This window comes from Nothoprocta perdicaria, unplaced genomic scaffold (assembly GCF_003342845.1).
Source record: "Nothoprocta perdicaria isolate Ctin4 unplaced genomic scaffold, notPer1 scaffold_172, whole genome shotgun sequence".
Taxonomy (NCBI): Eukaryota; Metazoa; Chordata; class Aves; order Tinamiformes; family Tinamidae; genus Nothoprocta; species Nothoprocta perdicaria.
Window position 1 is genome coordinate 542,647 of NW_020454894.1, and position 20,768 is coordinate 563,414.

Genomic DNA, 20,768 nt, shown 5'->3' on the forward strand with positions numbered 1-20,768 from the left:
AGATGGAGGTCCCTGCTCCATCCTGGGACTCCTGGAGGTCCCTGCTTGCTCGAGTGCGGGGAGCTGAGCTGGAGGCTTGTCTGTAGCCTCGGATTTTGGTGCAATATGAGAAGTGGTACTTGTGAAAATGGGGTGCTCGACCTCCAGCTATTGCACTGGGCTTCATCAGTTCTGCTGCAGGAGATACCCGGGCAACCGCAGCACCAGTGTTGGCACCTCCGAGCACGCGCGCCCGCTGTGTGCCAGCTGGATTATGAGAAACCTTTAAAAACTATTCACTAAACACGTGCGATATACGTATTTTCCATCCAGTGTTGTCCTTGTTCTGCGAGCTGTCGTGCCCCTGGCTGCCCCATCCACATCTGCAGCCAGGACATGGAGCCTAATGCCGAGACAGTGGTGTCCTTCATGAAACCTTGTGTTTTGGGGGATTTGGGCACATTTGGGGGACTTTAGCAGCATTCCCGAGATAGATAACACAGGGTGCAAATCTTGGTGCTGAGCAGCAGAAGCTCCTGCTCATTCCCATTAGTTCTGAAATTATAGCCTCTTCTTATGAACGCATACAAAACTGCTATTACAGCTGCTCAAAAAATGGGTCAGAAAAACAGTTATTACTCAAGTAAAACTCCCACTGACTTCCAGGGAGTTTAACCTGCAGAAATACTGCTGGATTAGGTCCAGGGAGAGTTATTTGCTTCTAAGGATAGAATTTGGCCCTGCAACCCTCGCAGCGGTCTGAAGGGAGCTGCATGTAAAACTGTGCTAAACTACAGAGCAGAAACAGCTCCCATTAATTGGGTTTCAGCACGGCTTGGCCACTTACTGCGAGCCCACCAAAAATAGGAGCTATGCTCAAAGAAAATATGTTGAGAGATTTTCACCTAAGTCTTACAGAAATATAGTATTGGCTTTATAAATTAGAGCTTAAGTGTGTTTATTATTATGCATAAATACACATACGCGTGTTGTGTGGTGGCAGAGTGTGGAAGGATAAATGTGATTGCTCCTGTTTGCAAATATTGGGCTTTTGGGGGCAGGAAATGAGCCCTTCACTAGGGCTGGGATGGACAAAACATCAAAAACTAAAGTTTGGGCTGGTTTTGCCAGATGTTTGCAGCACCCGATTTTAGACATCCCGTGCCTTGATGATTAGCCTGGTTTTGGGATGCATTTCCCCACACGAGTCTGTGTGGGTTCCCCTCGCTTTTGCTCACTTTGCTCTGGAAACGTGTGCGATGCCATGTGAGCATCCGAGCGCCACATCCTGGGAGATGGCGTCGGGTAGAGCCCGCGGAGGGGGAGAACGAGCACGTTAATTTTTATGGGCACGTTTTACAACATTTCATAATGATATTTAACAGCATAAAATGTTGGCACCCGCTGAAAATTGGTGAAAGTTCAGCCATCTAATTTGGGCAGGTTATGCTTACAGGCACGAGCACTCGCAGACAGTTTAATAACAGTATTTGGCAGCGTCTCGTAGAGCTGCTTAAACTAATTAATGCATTTGCTCCCTGCAGGATGAGATTGAGTTTTCAGATACGTTTCTCCAACGAGGGGCACGATTGCAAGAGGTTTCCCTGTTTGCAGCTCTGACCCCTCGTGTTTCACGTGGCGGGAGCCGCGCACGGCGCTGATTTCTCGCCGTTTTGCCCCATTCTGCAGTGCCGGCCCGTTCAGAGCCCGACGGCACCGGGCGGCAGCGCCCAAAGCCCCCGGGCTCTGGGTTCACACTGAGCTCGATGGCTTAGAAAGCGGGTAAAAAGCAGGAAAGCGAAGTAACCTTTTGATTTGGAACAAACCTTTGCAAAGGAATCACAGTAAACAAAATGTGTTTGCCTAAGGAAACCCTCGCAGCAATCAGCTAGTAACACAACTGCTTGTGCTAATGAACCCAAAGCTGTTAATGTGGTTTCTTCAGTTAAATTGATTCATGAATTTTGAAGAGAACATTATCTAATGAATTTTCTTTGAATAGAAAGCAATTAAAAGGACAAATCAGTCTGATTAACCCCAAAGTCACCCTACTGCCACAAATGGTGTACAGTTTGAAATTATATCATAAAAAAACTAGAGCAGATTTGCTATCTCTTTGCCCTCTACTAATCCATGTAAATTAATGAACAACAAAGTTAATTTCTTTGATGACCCTTTTCTCGTATCACCTGGATTATGCTGATGTTTAATTTGCTTAATGTTATAATAAAGACTAAACAGATTTTTTCAATGAAGTGATTATCATTCCCTTCAGTTAAGAAGTGATTTTTATTATTTAACACCTACAGAAGGGTGCATGGGCTTCCTCTCAGAGCAAAACCACATCTCGCCGGGCTCCTGCCTAACACAACCCGTGTCTTTTTATGACAACTGCAGAAAGAAAATGTTTTTAATTAGTTTGCTTCCTGGCCAAGGGGGAAGAGGGAGGTGGTGACTGAGGGCAAGGGGCTTTTGGGGGCTTTTCCCCCCATTTTTTGTTTTATTTGCTCCCCAGGGTGCTCCTCTCGCTAAGGCATTGCCCGTTAGGTCTCCAGAGCTTTTACCAGTGCCTCGAAGAGCAGTATGTGTTAAAGCAAGCTCGAACCCTGCAGTGGCCACTGGCTTCCCTCCTGTAAATATACCTGCTTGTAAAAATTGGAAAGAAAGTAAAATTTGGAAACAAAGATTTGGAAAATTTGGAAAAAGTAAACTTTGGAAGTGCAGAAGGGAACTGCCTCAAATGCATTTTCTTATTCACGGCTTCAGCAGCCGGAGCACTTTAGAAGCAATTTGCTGGGGAATTAAATTCAGAATTGGGGTGGAAGCAGCATTTCCCAGCTCCCGGCATGGCTGGGGTGTCCGGATGCATTGCAGTGTCCGGCTGGAGAGCTGGAGCATCCCGGCTGGAGACGGGAATCACCCGGAGATGCCAGGGCTGCCTCCGGAAAGGAGGGAGAGCCACTTATTCCTTGCCTTTTTAATTTGACTCTATGCTAATTTGTACTCTGCCAATTAAATGAGAAAGCGCATTGTCTGAGTTAGCAGGATAATTGTACTTGAAGCAAATTAAAAATATAGGAAAATCAAAGCCTTAAATCCTTTTTTTATAGTGCTTGGTTACTCGAAGCTCTCTTTCTAATAATCATGTATTTAAATATAGCACTAGAGGATACAATAACAGCAGAGTGTGTCCGGGCCGCGTTCATTTAAATTAGCACGTAGCTGTCGCGCGCGGGCTTTGGCTCCGGGCGGTTTTTGTGTCATTCTCCCGCGTGTTTTTCCCAGGCTGAGCCCTGTGCCGTTCTCTCCGCAGCGTCGTTCACGCGGGAGGTGCTGTGGAGGCTGCTGGGCGCCGTGCCCTTCGGCGAGGCCGTGTCCTACCAGCGGCTGGCGGCGCTGGCCGGCAGCGGCAAGGCGGCGCGCGCCGTGGGGAGCGCCGTGCAGAGCAACCCCGTGAGTACAGCACGGGATGGGGAGCAACGCGGGATCAACACCAGGAAATTGCATTTATCTGCTGCAAAAACAGCGCTGCCACCAGCCATACGTTTCTAGCCAGCGGCAATGCACAGCCCCGTTTAATATGGTTTATCCCGAACGTTGGGGCGCTGGCAGGTTGGACCGGGGAACCCTGCGCTCGTTTGAGTTTGTTGGCCCGTACGCGGCTTGCTGCTCTCCACGTTTCTGACCCCTTAGACAAGGGAGATGTGTGTCACTCGACACTGGCACCACTGACAGGACGTGGGGGCTTTGGCTTACCAGGAGCCCGTCCTCTGTGACATGGAAATATTTTGGGAGATGTGTAAAAGGAAGGATTTTAATCCATGTAGGTCCACATTTGAACCAAATCCTAACACAGAATTTAGTTTGACAACGTTTCTTCATGTTGTTGGGGTTTTTTTTCCTTTTTTTATTTTTTCCCATCCACAATAGCATGCGTGCATTGAGATGGGTTGCCAGCTGGAAGGAGCAGCTGCCTAGGTTAGCCCTATGGATTGGGGAGAAACATTATATTGGAATAGCTGGGCTCTTTGCCTGCCTTGCTGGTGGTTTTCTTGCTCTCGAGGCTGTCCAGCTCTGATATATTTATACTCTGAGGGCACGGGGAGCAGCCCGTGGGTGAAGGGCTGCGCGGGGCAGCCTCCATGTTCTGCCAACCAAGGCAAAAGCCAGCAAAGAGAAAGCCTCCCCGCCTTTGCTTTTCACAGATTCCGTTACTTCTTGCCTTAAAAAAATAAAGTTTGATTTCTATTAATAACACCCTGGCCTTTTCAGCCATTCTTCAACGTGTTTTTCCTTATTACCGCTTGCCCTCAGCAACACGTGTGTTTCCATACCTTAATGCCTCTCTTCTCTGCAGCATTATACCTGCTGTAGACTTTGACCTCCCGTGTTGTTTTTGCATTCAGCCCTCTCCCATTTTTCTTTAATAAGATACATATGAGGCTGCAGCGTGTAGTTGCAAAGTGAATTCAAAAAATCTGCTTTTACCAGACCTGGTGGCTTTACATGTACAAATAATAAAGCTTGCGAGGCTGTTTGGATTTTGGCTTTTTGTTTTCCATGCTATGTATTATCTTTCTGTTTCTCCTCATTCATAAAATCTAACGTGTAGCCAACCTCCGTATTATTATACGTAGCTCTAAATGACTACATGGAGACTTATATGGAAAATGTGAGAAGCACACGGTGAAAAGGTAGTCCCCTTGAAGTATAAAAGCTCTATATGTGTGCTTTCCTGTGCAATACACATGAAATTACAGATTAACTACAAGACAGGAGATGTGTAGGAATAAAAATGTGGTTTGGAGAGGCAGGGCTGTCATTACAGTGCCGATTATTTTTTATCAGCTGCTTTCTATTGTGAGATATTGGGGCGGTATTATATAGCTCTTTTCCCCTAAAGCTATACAGTAGTAGCTATAATATGCTTAAAAATTTTCCTGCTGCAGACGGAAAACACTACAGCTCTAGTGTGGGATGGGAAAAAAAAAAACAAAAACAAAAATAAGATAGGACCCCATTTAAGAAAAAATTGCGGTAGCTTTGCTGTATATTTTCAGAACTATTTTCATCCTTCCTCACAGGGGAGAAAGCAGGAATTTTCACACCGCAACCTGCTGTTCCCGCCGCTTTGGATGCTGCTGCTCCACTGCAGCCTGAGGGCAAAGCTGGGTACATTTCTAGGCGATAGCAATTACATATCCTTTTGCACAACACCGTATTGTTATTCTTTGAGAACTGCTTCCTGTAGGTTTGCATTGTATTGCCTTAGCTTAACGTACACCATATTATATTGGAAATCATTCCATCATATTAAAATAGTTTGTATTGTCAAGCACAATGCAGTGTATTGACAAAACATAGCTTTATGCTGTTTATATGAACTGCTTCGTATGAAAATCTCATATATACTTAAACTATTACAGCATCCTTCCTTATTGGACTTAAAACATTAAACACATCAGGCAATTTGTTAGTTTATGGGGTAGTGCACAATGCGCATAGGATTTTAGGATAACCGAGAACATCATCCACTTGTAAACACACTTGAAGTCAGTTTATCAGGTGAGATGCTGGGCTTTAAGTCTGCCTATACAGTTCATTAAAGTGAACATGCCGTCACACTGCAGCATCATTAAAATATTAGCAAAAATTCTTCCGAGGACTGTGGCATTAGCAACTGCTGCAGCTGTAACCCAAACTGGAAAATAAAGCACCATTTCTGAGCACTATTTGCTCAAAATTAGTGCACGAAAGTGGTGATCTCCACTATCCTCTTAATGAGGATGCTCCCCTGCCCTCCAGCCACGTGCTAAATAAATGGGTGGAGAAATTTAGCTGTGCAGGAAATGCAGAGAGAGCAGACTAGTGATTTCTGTTTACAAGAGAGGAGCTAAAACTTTAATGAAGGGTTTTGTTAATGACTATGACCAAAGCTACGCAAAATCCTAACTTGTTTGCACCTTGAGATGCTTCTTGGGATTGTTAACAGCAAACGGTGCTCGCAGGAATATTCCCAAGCACGTAATCCCAGTGGATTCCTATCACACTGCAATTCCATTCCTCTCGTGGTGGGAATTTCTGTCCAAGTATGGTCTGGATGCCTAAGTTATAAACATGAGTTGATGAGGAGAGTAATATTAGTAAAAACAAGTGTTTGGTGTAAAACAGCACTACGTGTAGGACTGGACACTAGACTTCCTCTCTAGTTTATCAAAGCTAGATATGTGACTTTATATGTGACTAAATGACTTTATGTCGTTGATCAAAATGACGTATTTTGATACATTTTCATACCGTGCCTTTCTCCACGGAATTCACACTGTTCCTGCCTTGCAGGCGCCGGGTGGCTGGCTGCTCGGCAGGTGCCCGGCGCGGCAGCTCCGGCGCGTGCAGGGGCCGGGACGGGTCGCCCACCTTTCGCAGGAAACTCCTCGGAGAGTTTAGTGCAGTTGGGAGTGACCGCGAGCTCTGTGGTCCTCAAAGGGAACCCACAAAGTTCAATTAAAAATCTCATTAGACTGGTACAGGAGGATCAAAAAGAAAGCACCGAGACTCCTGGGACACGGCGAGTGTTGGGCTGATTAGTCCAAGGCCATCCTAAGTGACTCGCCGTGGCTTAAATGAGATGTCTGCAGTGCTCTGCTTACAGCAGCAGCAGCTCCACGAGGTTTTTCCTGTCTTCTACCTGATTGTGTTATTGCTCAGGGTGAAGCCTAACTAAGGGTATAACTTGATGCTGGCATCGATCTAGCGTGTGTCAAGGATATTATTCAGCCAAAATGTTTTAAACATTCCAGACTGAATAGAGTAATTGTGCATTTAAGAGAAGCTTGTGAGGTATGGATTTGTGGTGTTGCAAACACATACAACTACTTGTGCATTAATTCCTTAGGTGGCTCGCAATAAACCCGAGCCCACGCTGCTTCATATTACGGTATTTGTTTCTATAAGGGAACAGGGGGAGAAAAAGCAACAGGACGCGAGCAAAGCGGAGGGTTGGTTTTTGCCAAGCGTGGTTTTCCACAGTCGGTGCTATCCCCTTGCTATCCCGGTGCTATCCTGGTGCTATCCTAGTGCAATCCCATTGCTATCCTGGTGCTATCCTAGTGCAATCCCATTGCTATCCTGGTGCTATCCCGGTGCTGTCCCGGTGCAGTCCTGGTACAATCCTGATGCTATCCCGGTGCTATCCCGGTGCAGTCCTGGTGCAGTCCTGATGCTATCCCGGTGCAATCCCAGTGGTATCCTGGTGCAATCCTGATGCTATCCCGGTGCTATCCCGGTGTAGTCCTGGTGCAATCCTGGTGCTATCCCCATGCTGTCCCGGTGCTATCCCAGTGCTATCCCAGTGCAATCCTGGTGCAATCCCGGTGCAATCCTGATGTAGTCCCAGTGCTATCCCAGTGCTATCTCGTTGCAATCCTGGTGCAGTCCCAGTGCTATCCCAGTGCTATCTCGGTGCAATCCTGGTGCTGTCCCGGTGCTATCCCGGTGTTCCGGCTGCGGCGGACGTGCTAAATGCAGCTCAAAGCAATCGATGCGGCGCACGGCGAGGGTTTCTCCCCACCGTTTCCTAAACAAACGCGTTCTCGAGGAGTTAGTTTATTCTCCGATTGCCACGAGCGTTAATGACCGCCCGAGCCTTGTTCTGCCAGTCACCTCGATGGCTGCTGATAAAGATTTAGCATCATGTTCTCAGTGTCAGGCCTGTCAGTAGTGCTGAACCATTTGACCAGAAGAAAAAACGCACAGGGAGCTATTGATTACAGCTTCTCAGTGTCACTTGTTCACCAGGATTTAGGTATTGATGAGGCTGCGAGTGAAAACAAGCGCTTTCCCTTGTGGGCTCTACCCAGAAGAACAAAAGAAGAAGTTGGAGAAAATATTCAGCTGGTACCGGAATCAGAGGGATCCCGGGTCGATGGAGAGGCCCCTCCGTGTTGTTTTTGTTGGAGACAAAGCTGCGGGTTTGGAAGTTTTATAGCGTTTCCGAGAGGGGCTGTGTAAGTGATGGGCTCACGTACTGGATGAATTAGATTTCACAGCGTGAAGATTTCAGTGGAGCTATAATATTATGAGCTGCTTGGTTATTGATAAAAATTACATTAAATGTAGCCGAGGCACTAAAGCTGAGGACTAGGATAGTATTCCTTCTAAAATGTCCTGAGGGCCCTAATAAATTTTAGCAGGTTTAATTATTTTAGTAGTCTCAAAGTTGTCACCACAATTAAACCGAACCGGAGCAATATTGGGTGTTTCTAAATAGCAGTGCGGGTAGAGTCTCCGTACTGGCCTTCTCTTACACGTGTCCCTGTGCAGGGGGACGTGGGAGCCTCTGCTCCCACCAGCTGGGCTCAAAATCCTGTGTTTTGGGGCATGGAAGAAGCTTTATTTTTGTCATGCCTTTGAGCCCTCTCATCGCATTTCCAGGGTCTGCAGCATTTGACTCGTGTCCAAGCTCACTCGACGCCCCGTCCTAAGAGCGTCCTGCTCTTTCTGTTGCGTTTCCATCCCAAAGGCAGAGCACAGTGGAGTCCCGATGGGATCCGCGCCAAAATAGCCCCCAAAGCCACGTCTAAAGGGCTGTCCTGAGGTGTCCAGCGACGCCGGGCTCTCTGTGCCCTGGGCTCTAATACGTGCGCAGCCTGAGCTCTGCTCAAATAAACATGAAATACGGTTAAAATAGCTCAGTGCAATGTATTCAGTTTGTGTCTGTCTGTATTCAAATAAATATGTATTTTTGGGACTTAACATACCCAATTTGTAAAAACCACACTTTCTGGCAAGTTGTTCCTTTCACAGTTATCACTGCACTTGAATTACTATGCATTTACAAAAACACATACTGGGCTATTAAAGATGATGCATTGCATTTTTTATGATGTGTACTTCAACGATGATAATCACCTGTAATAAAAAAATGCATTTATGTACTTCTGTACATTATCGGCCTATTATGTAACTTACATTGATTTTTTTTTCAAAATCCTTGACATTTGGCTATAAATGAAACAAAGTAGATGGTAGGAAGAAAGTTCTTAAATTGGTTAGGTGTGAATTAAATCTCTGCTGTTGTAGATTTAAAAAATTCACAACCCATTTTGGATTGACTTGCTGCTAAATAATAAATAGCACCTTGCTCTTATATAGAATTTTTCATCAGGACACCGGGAAGCCAAGAGCAGAAATGGAGGGAGGCGATGGCGACTTGGGGCTCCTGCTCAGGGGAGGGTTGTTCTTAGGGTTTTGTGGCCTTCTGTTGTTTGCTTGTTTCTTCCGTTTTCTTCACTTGGTGCATTTGTGGTCACCTCCGCGCTGACTCTGTGATGCTCCTTGGAGCTGCCTCGTGTTGAGCTTTGAGTTGAGCCAAGGCTTTGGTGGGTCCCCATGTGAAGGTGCCAGGATCTGGTCTCCATCTGCATCCTCCTCCCACTCGGATCCTCAGGAACACAAGTCAGGGAGAGCCTGGTCCGCTCCTGCTTCCTGCTCTTTCCTCCTTGACCCAAAAGTGCTTGAACCTTCTTCGTGGCCCTGCCTCCCTCCTAAAGACTTCTGCAAAATCTGCTTGTGGAGGTGTGCGCCCATCTTCATGTAGTCGTCTCCGGGCTGGGAGGAGCTCACGGGGAGCCCAGTTTGGAGGGGAAAAAAAAAGAAAATAGAAATATGCCTGAAAATAAAGTTCTATCCTTCTTTAAAATCTGCTTTTTAATATTAGGAGGCTCTATAATTAAGGACCGTCCAGTGAGGATCATTAATAAATCCACCGGCGTGTTACTCAAGGCATTTGCGTGTTCTTTGATTTGAAAAGTAGCTGCCACGAGCAGGAGCTTGTTTCGCTGAAAGAACGACCACGTGCGAGTCTGTCTGATACCAGGGAGCTGCAATTTTTCTATATGAAAAACGCTGTTACGCGCCAGGAAACGTGTCAGTGCCCGGCGGTAGCCAGAGGTGAAGAGCTGGAGCACTTGGGCTACACGACAGTAATTCATTTTAGCTTCTAGCCTCCTGCAACCTTAGACTTTATTCAATTTAGCAACTCTGGGAAGAGGGGAAAAATCAGGAAAATCACCATTTGCAAATGCAGGGCTTAGAGAGGGAGGAGATGACTTCCATGGGGGTTGCTGGGCTAGTTTTTCTTCTCCTTCGGGATGATTTGCTCTTTGGGAAGGAGGATGCTCTCAGCACCTCCAAAACGCTGCTTAGCCAGGGGGTTGAGTGAGTGGGACTCTGGGAAGCTGCTGATGGTGGCTCTGAGCACCGTTTCCCTGTGTTTTCCAGATCCCCATCATCATCCCGTGCCACCGAGTGATCCGCAGCAGTGGGGACCTGGGCCAGTACGGAGGGGGAGCCCTCATGAAGCAGTGGCTGCTGTCGCATGAGAAGCTGCACAAGGACAAGCTGGACGGCTGATGCTCCCGAGCAGCCGCGAGCCGCCCTGCCGCTCGCCACCACTCAGGAAAATGGTAAATATTTGAGTGACATACAAATAAAATGCAGCGTCCAAAGTGGAATGTGCGGTGGCACCGCTGTATTAAAAGAGCTGGATGTGTCCTGAGGGATGCAGCTCGTCTGCCCTTTCTTGTTTTTACATTTTACAGCAGAATGCGTACAGCCGCGCGGGCCGGGTGTGCATGTATTCCGCCCCCGTCTCCAGCGCTGTTTTGTTCTATTTTTAATGTCCATTAAAGCCCGGAGAAGGGACCGGGAGGAGCGCGGCGGCGGGCGGGTGCGGCGGCGTGCACAGAGCCTTGCAATAAATGCTCTTGGTTGCGCCGTTTGGCTCCAGCAACGCTTTTGCTTTCAGGGCTGGATTTCCTTATGTTTTGGCATTTCTCTGTTCCGGAAAGCTTTAATTCCCGGAGCCTCTCTGCAGCGAGGGCTCCGCCGTTCAGGAGACACTGAGCTAAATTTTCTGATTGTTGTTTAAAAAGGGCTCTGTGGAAGGACGAGCCGGCAGCAGCTGGAATTTCCAGTGTGGGAATCATAAATTCTTACACAGAAGTCCTGATTTTTATGTGGTTTATCATATTTTCATAGGTGCCTCTTTAGAAAGGCCATTGCTAACCAAGAAATTATTGTGTTGCAATGCGTTAGTTAATATAGTACTATTGATACCGTAGCATTTCTTCAATAAAAAAACTGCTTTGCATGTGCAAGTGTCTTTGTGTATGTTTATAAATAAAACACAGTATGTGATATATGGAGAAAATAAACTATACCCAACTGTACAATATAAAGCCGTATTTTTATCAAGGGTTTCTGGTGGCAATATAAAGCACGAAAGCAAAGCTCAAGTGGTTTGTACGTGTCACCAGAACCCCGAGACAAAAATATAGCCTTATAATATGTACAGTTTGGCGGAGGGTTTTGTTCTATAGAACACGCGGTAGCAACAAAGGAGCGGAGAGGCCGCCGCCAACGTTGGCGTCGCGGGTGCGAGCCGCAGCGCGTCGGAGCGCTGGCTCCCGCGCGGCGCCGCGGCCTCCTCGGGACCGTTCCCAACAGAGGGCACTAGCGCCTCGGGAAGCCCCCGCGCCCGCCGCGCCGCCCCCGTTTTGGGCCCGTTTGGGCGCGGAGCGGCCCTCGCTTGCAGCCCGCCCGGCTGGTGCACGCGGGCGCTCTCCCCGCTCCATGTGTTCCCGTGCACACACTCCCCGATGCCAGGGGATCTGGGGAGCGCTGCATTTCCATGTTTGCAGCGAGCTCGATGCCGCCGTTCCGGGCGCGGGAGCCGCACACTGCGCCCCACGTGTCCCCAGAATGTCTAAACTCGGTTTTTGCAGCCAAGACGATGGTGCGGACGCAGCCCGGCGCCAGGAGAGCAGCACGGGCTGCGGCTGGGCCCTGCGGAGCCGCCCAGCCCTCCGCAGCAGGAGCGGGCGATGCCGGCGGAAGAGCCGTGCGCGTGTCCCAGGAAGCGCCAAAATGGGCACCTGGGAGCATCCCACGTTCCTGCAGCAAACCCCGTGTGCAGAAGCAGCAAGCTGCTAAAGCAGGAGGCAGCGCAGTCCTGCACCGCGTGCCCTCGGCTTTATTTTTCGAGCAACGGGGCCGTAACATAGGCACGTTGCAAAGATGAAGATCAGGTTCTTGTCGCCCCGATTCCGAATGTTGCAGGTGCCGGGGGAAAGGGAGCCCTGGAAAGCCGCCATGGTCCCGCGGGCGCACACGGACGCGCGTGCATCGCGCCGGGCACGCAGCCCATAAAATATGCAGCATCGGAGCACTCATTTATTTAAAGACGCTTTTTACTTTGGATAGAAAATGACACAAATCTAAATATTACAGTGCAAAGTAATGTGCAACTGTCTGTATGTTATAGCCTTAACACTGTCCTTTTGATGCGGAAGAGATATAGCAGCTGCGCTTTAATTTCAAGCAAATTGATCCCAGATGTAAATGTTGTTTTGTTCCATGGAAGTTAGTGCACAGGTAAAATAAATACCATAGGTTTATGGTGCAAGAGAGGGTGGCGTTTGGGCAAAACCGCGCTCCCGGCCGGCAACCCCCCCTTGCAAATGAGACCCCCATTAGCAAGAGATAGATAGACATAGATCGATAGACAGACAGCTAATATATGTATAATATATATAAATGTAACTGTACATCTATATCTGTAGTTATATATGTATATGTAGATGTATGACTGATTTTATCTATTTAGATATCTAGGTGTATAATAATAGATATATCTAAATATCTAAAAAAATAGATATATCTAATCTAAATAGATATATCTATTTAGATAGATATATAGTTATAGACAGTTGCATAGATAATTATGTATCTGTAGTTATATATAGACCATATAGATCTATATAGTTATATAGGTATAATTATATATCTATAGTTTATAGGTGTGTGATGTGGACATATAGATCTATAGTTATGTATAGAACATGCATATAATGTATAGCTATATATCTATGTAGCTATATCACTATATATAAATTATAGATATATATGACTATACCTATACAGCTACAGACATAGATATAGATCTACAGTTATATATTATTTATATGTTATATATATAGATCTGTGTCTATATCAATAGCTATATATCTATAGTTTTTTTATACATATATATAATATGTATGTGCTTATGTGTGCCTATACACATAGGTATATATAAATATATAAAAGGCAAGTAGAGGTGTTGCTGAAGGACAGGTACCACACAAAACTTTGGCAGTTTTGCAAGAAAGTGCCTTTTTTTTCCCTACATCCCGTAGAATTGAAGGAGTTTTTGCTGAGGATTTTGCGGCAATGATTGCATCCATTTATGAAAGGTATTTGGAAGCAAGACACGTCGCCCACATCCCGAAGTCATTCCGGGCCTGCGCAGCCCCTGACCGGCTCAGGACACCATCACGGGCTGCTCCTCCACGGTGGATAATCCGGGAGCTTTCCCGGCTCCCGAGCTGCTGAAGTCTCTCCATGCCCTTGGCAGAGCCTCGCTGCCCACCGAGCTCCCGGGCGTCCCGTCTGCTCCCTGCTCTCCCCTGGGAAGCTGCTCACATCCCTTTTTCCCACATCTAGGCTTTCCCGGCAAGTTTTCCTTTAAAACTCATCTAAGCTTTGCGGCAGCCTTTTCTGTAGGGGCTTGTGTGATTCGAAGTGTTTGCCCCCTGGGCCTGGCTGTCCGGGAGCTCCAGGGCTGCCCCCTCTGCACCAGGCCTGGCCTGGCGTCCCTCTAAGCTCAGTGTTGGCACTTGGTAAGCCACAATTAAGCCAGCGCTTTGGGAGCAGCGCAGGCAAAACCAGCCCGCGCCGGGGCCTGCGGCGAGGCTCACACTCCCAGCGGACGTTGCCTGCTTTGTTGGGTTGGGTTTTAAGCTCCCGGGTTTGCTCCAGTGGTTGCAATTACAGGATTGTCTCAAAATCTGTCCAGGTGCTGCCTTGGAGCCCGTCCTTACAGATGCTTCATTCCACTACAGCCTGTGATGCAACGTGCAATAACAGCAGCAAAAAGCTACTTATTTTGAGGCTGCCCCCCGCAAACTTGGCGTGTTTTGCATGTTCTAGCTTAGACCAGCGCGCTGCCTCTGTCTCCTCCCAGGCCTTGCAAAATTGGGGGGAAATACATAAATAAGCCCAGAACCCAAGGGCTGGTAATTTAGTGCTGCAAAGTTAATTCAGGAGACCTCTAACCCCTGCCCCGCCACGTGGCTATTGATTTTCCCAGCAGCGGGGCCCAAGCGAGCGCCACATCCAGCATGGAAACGTGCGGGATTCCCAGCGAACGATCCTGGGTTTGGAGCGGAGCTTCCCCTGGAAAGAAGGGCCCTGATGGGGATGCTGCAATGCAGCCGGCGCCACGCGGGGCCGTGGAGCCTCCGGAGCCCTGGAGCCCACGGGAAGGACGTGTCGCCGCTCCACATTATCCCTCTTCCAATAGTGCGCGTGGGGAAAAGGAAAATTAAGGAGCTGCAAAGTCTGACAAACACATGAAATCTGGAAAAAGTAATGAAAAAATAACCCGGCGCGCAGGGAGCGAGTGAAGTCGCCCAGCGGCAGCTCGCGCTGGACTTCTCCCCGGCACAGTGAGATATATAATGAAATCCAACGAGGAGAGCGGAAAAACAGCCAAATGGGTGCAGCAAAGTGGTTAATAGGATCATTAGCCTCCTCGCTGTATTTTTTTGGACAGTGCGCGCCGGTTCGGCGCTGCTCGGGAGCAGATTGCGGGAACAGGCTGACAGTTACCAGCTAACTCAGCAGTGCTGGGTGCAAACTGCCATCTTCCTGTGGATTTACAGCTGCCACTTCTGCTACTTCAATTAGTTCTATAGCACACAGATGTTGCTTAAATGTTGCTGCTAATGATACTGCAATAAGCGTAAGATTCATGCCATATTTTGAGGCACGTAAATTTCTCAAGTGGCACAATTAAAGTGGAAATATTAGGTGGGGAGGACTTGGCAGCGGCGGCGGCTTGGAAAGCGCACTCGCGCCGCTATAATGGGTCAAAAATTCATTCAAGTTTTACTGCCGCTCCGAGTTTTAAAAGACTTTTCACAGTTGAATGCGAAGTAGTAAAAGCCGGAGCGCGAGGAAGCGGCAGCGCCGTCCCGCCGGCCACGCGGAGCCCTGCGCGGAGCCCGGGAATACCCTTATTAACAGCGAGAAAACGGGATCGCGGGGCCAGGAATGGGGGAAAAAACGGGAAAAATGGGTTCCCGGCCCGCGCCTCCGGCCAGCATCAATCACGGGCGCCGGCGGCCCCGCATGCTCCCGCGCGCCGGCTCGCGCGGCCACCAGGCAATTACTCTTTCCCTTCTATCTCCCCGTGACAGATCTCCAGACCTCGGGCTGCAAAAATTAGAGTGCGGGCTTAGACACTCGCGGCAGGTCTTAGAAAGGCGGGGGGAAAAAAAAATGGAAAAACTTATCGTGGCCGCGGTGTTTATGAGCTTGTCGAAGGGCTGGTGCATAATTTCCATCAGAATTCCCCTCGCCTCATTTCCAGCCTCCCGGATTAGATTTATCAGCAGCGGGGCCGGCGCCGCGGCTGCCACGGGATGAGCCTTGATGTGGCTTCGCAGACCCCTCCTTCTATCCCAAATTTACCCCAAATTGCCGTCCCTGCTAACCAAGGACGTGTGCGAGGGGCTTGGATGGAGCCGGGCACCTCAGCGCAGGGCAGAGGCGACGGTCGCGGCCGCCACGGCCAAGCCCGGCTTTAATCCCCCGAACTCCTATTTCTGCAGCATCTATCAGGACGCGGCTGCCTGCGGGCTTAGCGGCCCGAGATACGGCCAAGGCTATTTCCAGGCGTCGCTATATATATGAAAATCTCCCGGGCAAAAGGGAAATTTCAGGAAAATTAAAAGCCGGGCGAAGCGGCGGGGCGCGAGGCGGCTGCGGCGAGGGAGCCGAAACCCCATTGCTGCCAGCCGAGCGCGCCGAGGTGTTTGTGAGGCTTTAGAGGCAGGGACAGAAAGAGAAGGAGAAGGAGACGCCACCAGAAACCACCGCAAAACTTCCCATTTCGGATCCCGTTGCAGACCCTTCGCCCTCCGCCGCGGTATCTAGGCCAGTCTCCTCTCCCCCTCGCTCCAGCCCGTGTCCTCCTCCTCTTTAGGAATTAATTATGATGCTATCTGGTGTAACTCATTAGTATCAGCTAATTCTTCCCCTTTCATGATTTTATATGGCTAAATTAGATCGCCTCTTAGGAACTTTGCAGTCCGGATGGGACTCGTGTCCACGTGGCGCTTCTGAGGGGTGCCCGGTGCCTTTGCGGGATGCTCCGACTGTCCCAGGGCCAGCGGCACCTCGGAGCAGCAGCAACACCGCGGGGCAGCCCCAGGCTTTCGGCTAAAATGGGGGAAAATGTTGCTGTTTGGCCGATCTGATTTTTTTTTCAGCATGTCAACCTCTTTTCAGAGGAGAAAATCCCACCCATCACCCAAACAGGTTTAGAGTTACTGTTCAAAGCTACGATTTTTACTAAATATCCCCCACCGCCTGCTTATCGGGAGCCATTCTGCATTATTGTACCTAGACACGTGTGCTTATGCACTTGTATTTAATGCCGTAATGTAATTGCTACACATTTGTAATAGAAAGCGCCAAATACAGCATTTCTCCCCTTATTGCATGGCTCGAGTTCTCCCAGGATGCGAGCAAGAGGTGAGCGAGAGCTGTTATTTCCCAGAGGGAAGCGTGTCCCTGGTGCCCTTGTGTGCAGCGTGTTGGAGCCGCCGCTGCCCCGTGCGCGTGGCGCGGGCCCGTTCCACCACACGGACACGCTCGGCTTTGCGGCAGCCTCCCCGTGCCCGGGGCCTCGCGCCCTCCGTCCTCCCCTGCGCTGGAGACGCTCCCGGCACGTGCGCCCCGCGCCGTCAACCCCCGGGCCGCCGCATTGTGTCGGGACAAGCGGCCCCAAAAAATCAATTTGCAATCTGGTTGGAGGGGTTTGATTTCCTCTGATGAGTTTAGATCCCATTAAAAGCATAAAGGAAATCCTTGAAGGGTAAAGCGGGGGATTGTCTCAAGGAGCATAAAGCGTCGCGGCGCCTTTGTGCGGGCTATTGAGGGCATTAATGGCACGGGGCTGGCAGCTGGGCCCTTATCAGCCCTGTGATCAGCACATGGCCTCGCATTGAGGCATCGACACCGCGGTCACCCACCACGTAACCAGCTGCAAATCCCTGGCGCCGCCGCTCCACGTCCTTAACCGGGTGTATGTGCACCGTAACCGGGTGTATATGCACCTTAACCGGGCGTATAGACACCGTAACCGGGTGTATTCTCCCGAAAAAGCCGCGGCCCTGCTGAGCCATTGATGTTTGGTGAGCGATGGGTGGGAGCGGCGCCTCTCTCCGCGAGGCCTCTTTATTGCTCCGGTTGACCCACTTGATGAGTATGGATTTCATGAGGTCTTTTTCAGCATTTGAACTATAAAAGGTTCAGAATGACACCACCCCTTATAGACAAAAGATAACCTTGCCCTTTGAATATATTGATTCTTTATTAACTAGGCTGTTTAATGCAATGAAATGAGGCATTAGATTGAAGCCTATTTCAAGTGCTTTGAATAATCTTTAAAAGCTTGAAAGACTTTAAAAAGCTGCCCTGCAATAATTGGCGTATACTTTTAGAGACTCCAGCCCCGCGTTTTGATAGAGGGATTTTTATCCTTGGGTTTCCGAGAGCAGCACCCTAGTTCCAGGATGCAGGTACGGATGTGTCATACCCTGCACTGGGACTTGTCAGGGCCCCAAATGTGCTTTTTTCCTCCTTTTTCTTTTTTTTTTTTCCTTTTTTTTTTTAGTWTTTTCTTTGCATAGGATGTTAGCTGAACCATTCAGATCCTCGTTATTCAAACCCTTGAAATCCACCCAAAAGGAATAATGCCCGTAGGCATCGTGCGGACCTGCATCCCTATAAACCCGCTCAGCTTCAGCTGAAACTGAGGAGGCTTCTATCTAACCGTGACACAGACACATCCTCAGAGCAAAGCGATTCCCAATGCAAAATAATAGCAATCACAAGTCCTTTGGATTTTTAATGCCATCAAACGTAAAAAGTGTGGAAATACTGGAGCAGAAAATAAATGTAGTTAACCGGGCTGTTTTCCCTTCTTTGGAAACTGTAAATGAGGAAAGCTGTGGTTGTTACCACGCTCCATCCCTTGACTCCCACTACCTGCTGAGAATTAGGCAGGATAAATCCGATTTGATTGTGTGCATATACACACACACAAATAGACATGAATGTAGGGCTGCCGCTGAGCTCGGGATTTTGCAATGGCCTCTTGCAGCTGGCAATGGTGGAATAAAACCCCAAGAACCCTCTTCCCTCCCGCAGCAGCCACGCGCTGGCCCTGTCCCAGCTCCGCGCCTCGGGGACAGGGCCCCAGGTCCAGGTTCAGCATCCTAACCCTCTCCCGCAGGATTCGGGACCAGCTCCGGCTCTCGGAAATGAAACCCCCGCGGCGGCGCTTTTGGTTTGGTGTTTTGTCAGAGTTTTTAATAATCAAACCAGATAAAATTACTAAAAATGAAATTCACAGACAAGAAATACTTTAATTAAATATTGTGTAAAATGAACATTTTTTTATACAGTTAAATATATGAAAAAATGTACAGATAAAACAATCTTATTGTAGGGTCTTTAACAGTAAAATCTACCATTTAGTGAAGCTTTCAGTTTGGAGACGATGAAGCGATGAGTGCATTGACTAAGTAATCTAAAACACAAACAGATTGCAGTTATGAAGAAACTTGCAAACTTTCTTAACATGTACACGTGACCTCTGCGTAGAGCAAAACCTTACTCCGACAAAATGCAACTGAGGCAATTCAGTTCCAAAGTGACTTCTCAGGCTTTTCCACTTAGCTAAGCCTTGACGGTTATCACAAAATAAATGTGCGAGACATTTATCACCTGTGATACATGGTATCATTCGTTAAAACCCTTTAATCAACGCTTTACTAAAATGTGCATTTTGCCCAGAAAGAAAAAAAAAAAAAAATTTGATCCCTCCTTTTTGGTTGCAACTTGAATTCTGCTGCAGTTTGCAAAACGTTTTTGCAGTGCTGCATTTGCAAACTATCTAGTGCAAAGTAAAGGAAAAAAAAAAAAAAAACTCAACATTTCTTCCTATGGATTTGGCACTACGAGCCACGAGACGCTAAGGAGGTCATTCCAGTTTAAAAAGTACAGTCATCTATGGGTCTATTACAAAAAGTTCCATTAAAAAAACCAAGAAACCTAAAAAAACAAACCCCAGACATTTAAAGTCTGTGTATGATCCTGATTTCACGTGAAACCATTATCTTTTTTAAACAGTGCAGGAATATGCAGAGTGCAGCAGAAAGCAGACACATAAAGGAGTGATATAATTATACACCAGGTTTGTGCTTTTTTGTTTGTTTGTTTGCTTGTTTTTACACCAGGAATCACCCAAATGAAGTCGTGGTTGACAACTGTGGTGTAAGCCTGTGATAAAACAGCACAAAAGGTCCTCAAAGAAGTTCACTTTTAAGGCATCAGAGAAGTTAATGTGGCAAACATTTTAATTAAAACATCAGAAGTGAATTTTATTTTAAACTTTAGGCCTCTGAATTTTTCCAGTAAACACAGTTCAGCTATGTGGCAAAGTCATGGGTGGCAGCTAAAAATGACTTTTTACAATCTTAAAAAAAAAAGAAAAAAAAAACAGAAAGAAGGGGGAAAAAAGGAAGAAGGAAGGAAAAAAAGAAAGAAACAAAGAAAGAGAGAAAGGGAAAAAGAACAAAGAAAGAGAGAAAGAAAGGAGCCCAACCACAAAACAGACTCATCTCTGTTGCGGCTGTATCACATGCACATATTCTACTAGTATTCATTACAGCCATGTGGCACAATTTTGATTTGACTATACAACAAACAACTTCTTTTTCAAAATTATTTGTTCTGATAACTTAAAAATAATATAAAAATAAACAATGAATTTGACTTTTCCTCAAAAGTAATAAAAAAAAAAGGATGGAAAGCCTAAATAATAGCAACTTTATGGAGTACAAATGAAATGTACGGACACGGATTTATTCAAAAGGAAAACATGAAGGCAACTGTTCTTGGCTTAATGCTATTCTCAGCATCACAATACCAGGCCATGACGAAAACCAATACATACAAGAAAAAAAAAATGATGAAAAGCAATATACAAAATTTCAAAGATAAATACAATATTTATAGTTGATATGTTACAAAATAAATTCCCTTAGTGACTGCAAGTGTTTACGTGAAAGAAAGTGTTGCGATGAGTAAGACTATTTTATTCCTTATAAACTTCATAAGGAATAAAATTTGCTTTTCTAAATATTTAAGTGGATCTGAAAAAAATTCAAGACAAGTGTATAAATATTTAGCTACAACTTTGGCAAAATCACAAAAGTCTACAATTTTATAACCACATACAAAACACATTAGGGAAGAAGGATCTAGAAGTCAAAAGGACAATTTTCTGGTACAAGAAACATAGACTTCACAGTAGCCTAAGAATGCAATAGTATACAGTGCTAGCAAAAGTTGAAAAAATGTTGCAGATCACACTTGCTTAACAGGAAGCTCTAGCAGTGGAAGTATATTTTTTTCTTTTTTAACCAACAGACAGTAGCAATTTTTTTTTCTCTGTCAGTGTGCTTGTTGAAGGCAAGAGAATTCAATATCAAAGTTACATTTTCTAACTACAATAAGTTACAAAGTTCCATTTCATTAAGATGAAGTTAAGCAATGATAAACCCTCCCGCGCCCTCCCCCGCGCCCCAATTTTCTAATCATATATTCATCCT

The 20,768-nt window shown here is 47.0% G+C and overlaps 1 protein-coding gene across 1 annotated transcript in view; it reads left to right on the forward strand.

The window, feature by feature from the left end:
• MGMT (O-6-methylguanine-DNA methyltransferase) overlaps positions 1 to 10,978 on the forward strand; it is a 107,139-nt gene extending 96,161 nt beyond the window's left edge. Inside the window, exons 7-9 of the mRNA XM_026036228.1 lie at positions 3,293 to 3,432; positions 10,261 to 10,445; positions 10,787 to 10,978. Coding sequence (XP_025892013.1) covers positions 3,293 to 3,432; positions 10,261 to 10,392 — 272 coding nt within the window. The 3' untranslated portion in view covers positions 10,393 to 10,445; positions 10,787 to 10,978. The remainder of the gene's footprint in view (positions 1 to 3,292; positions 3,433 to 10,260; positions 10,446 to 10,786) is intronic.
• Positions 10,979 to 20,768: the final 9,790 nt, after the last annotated feature.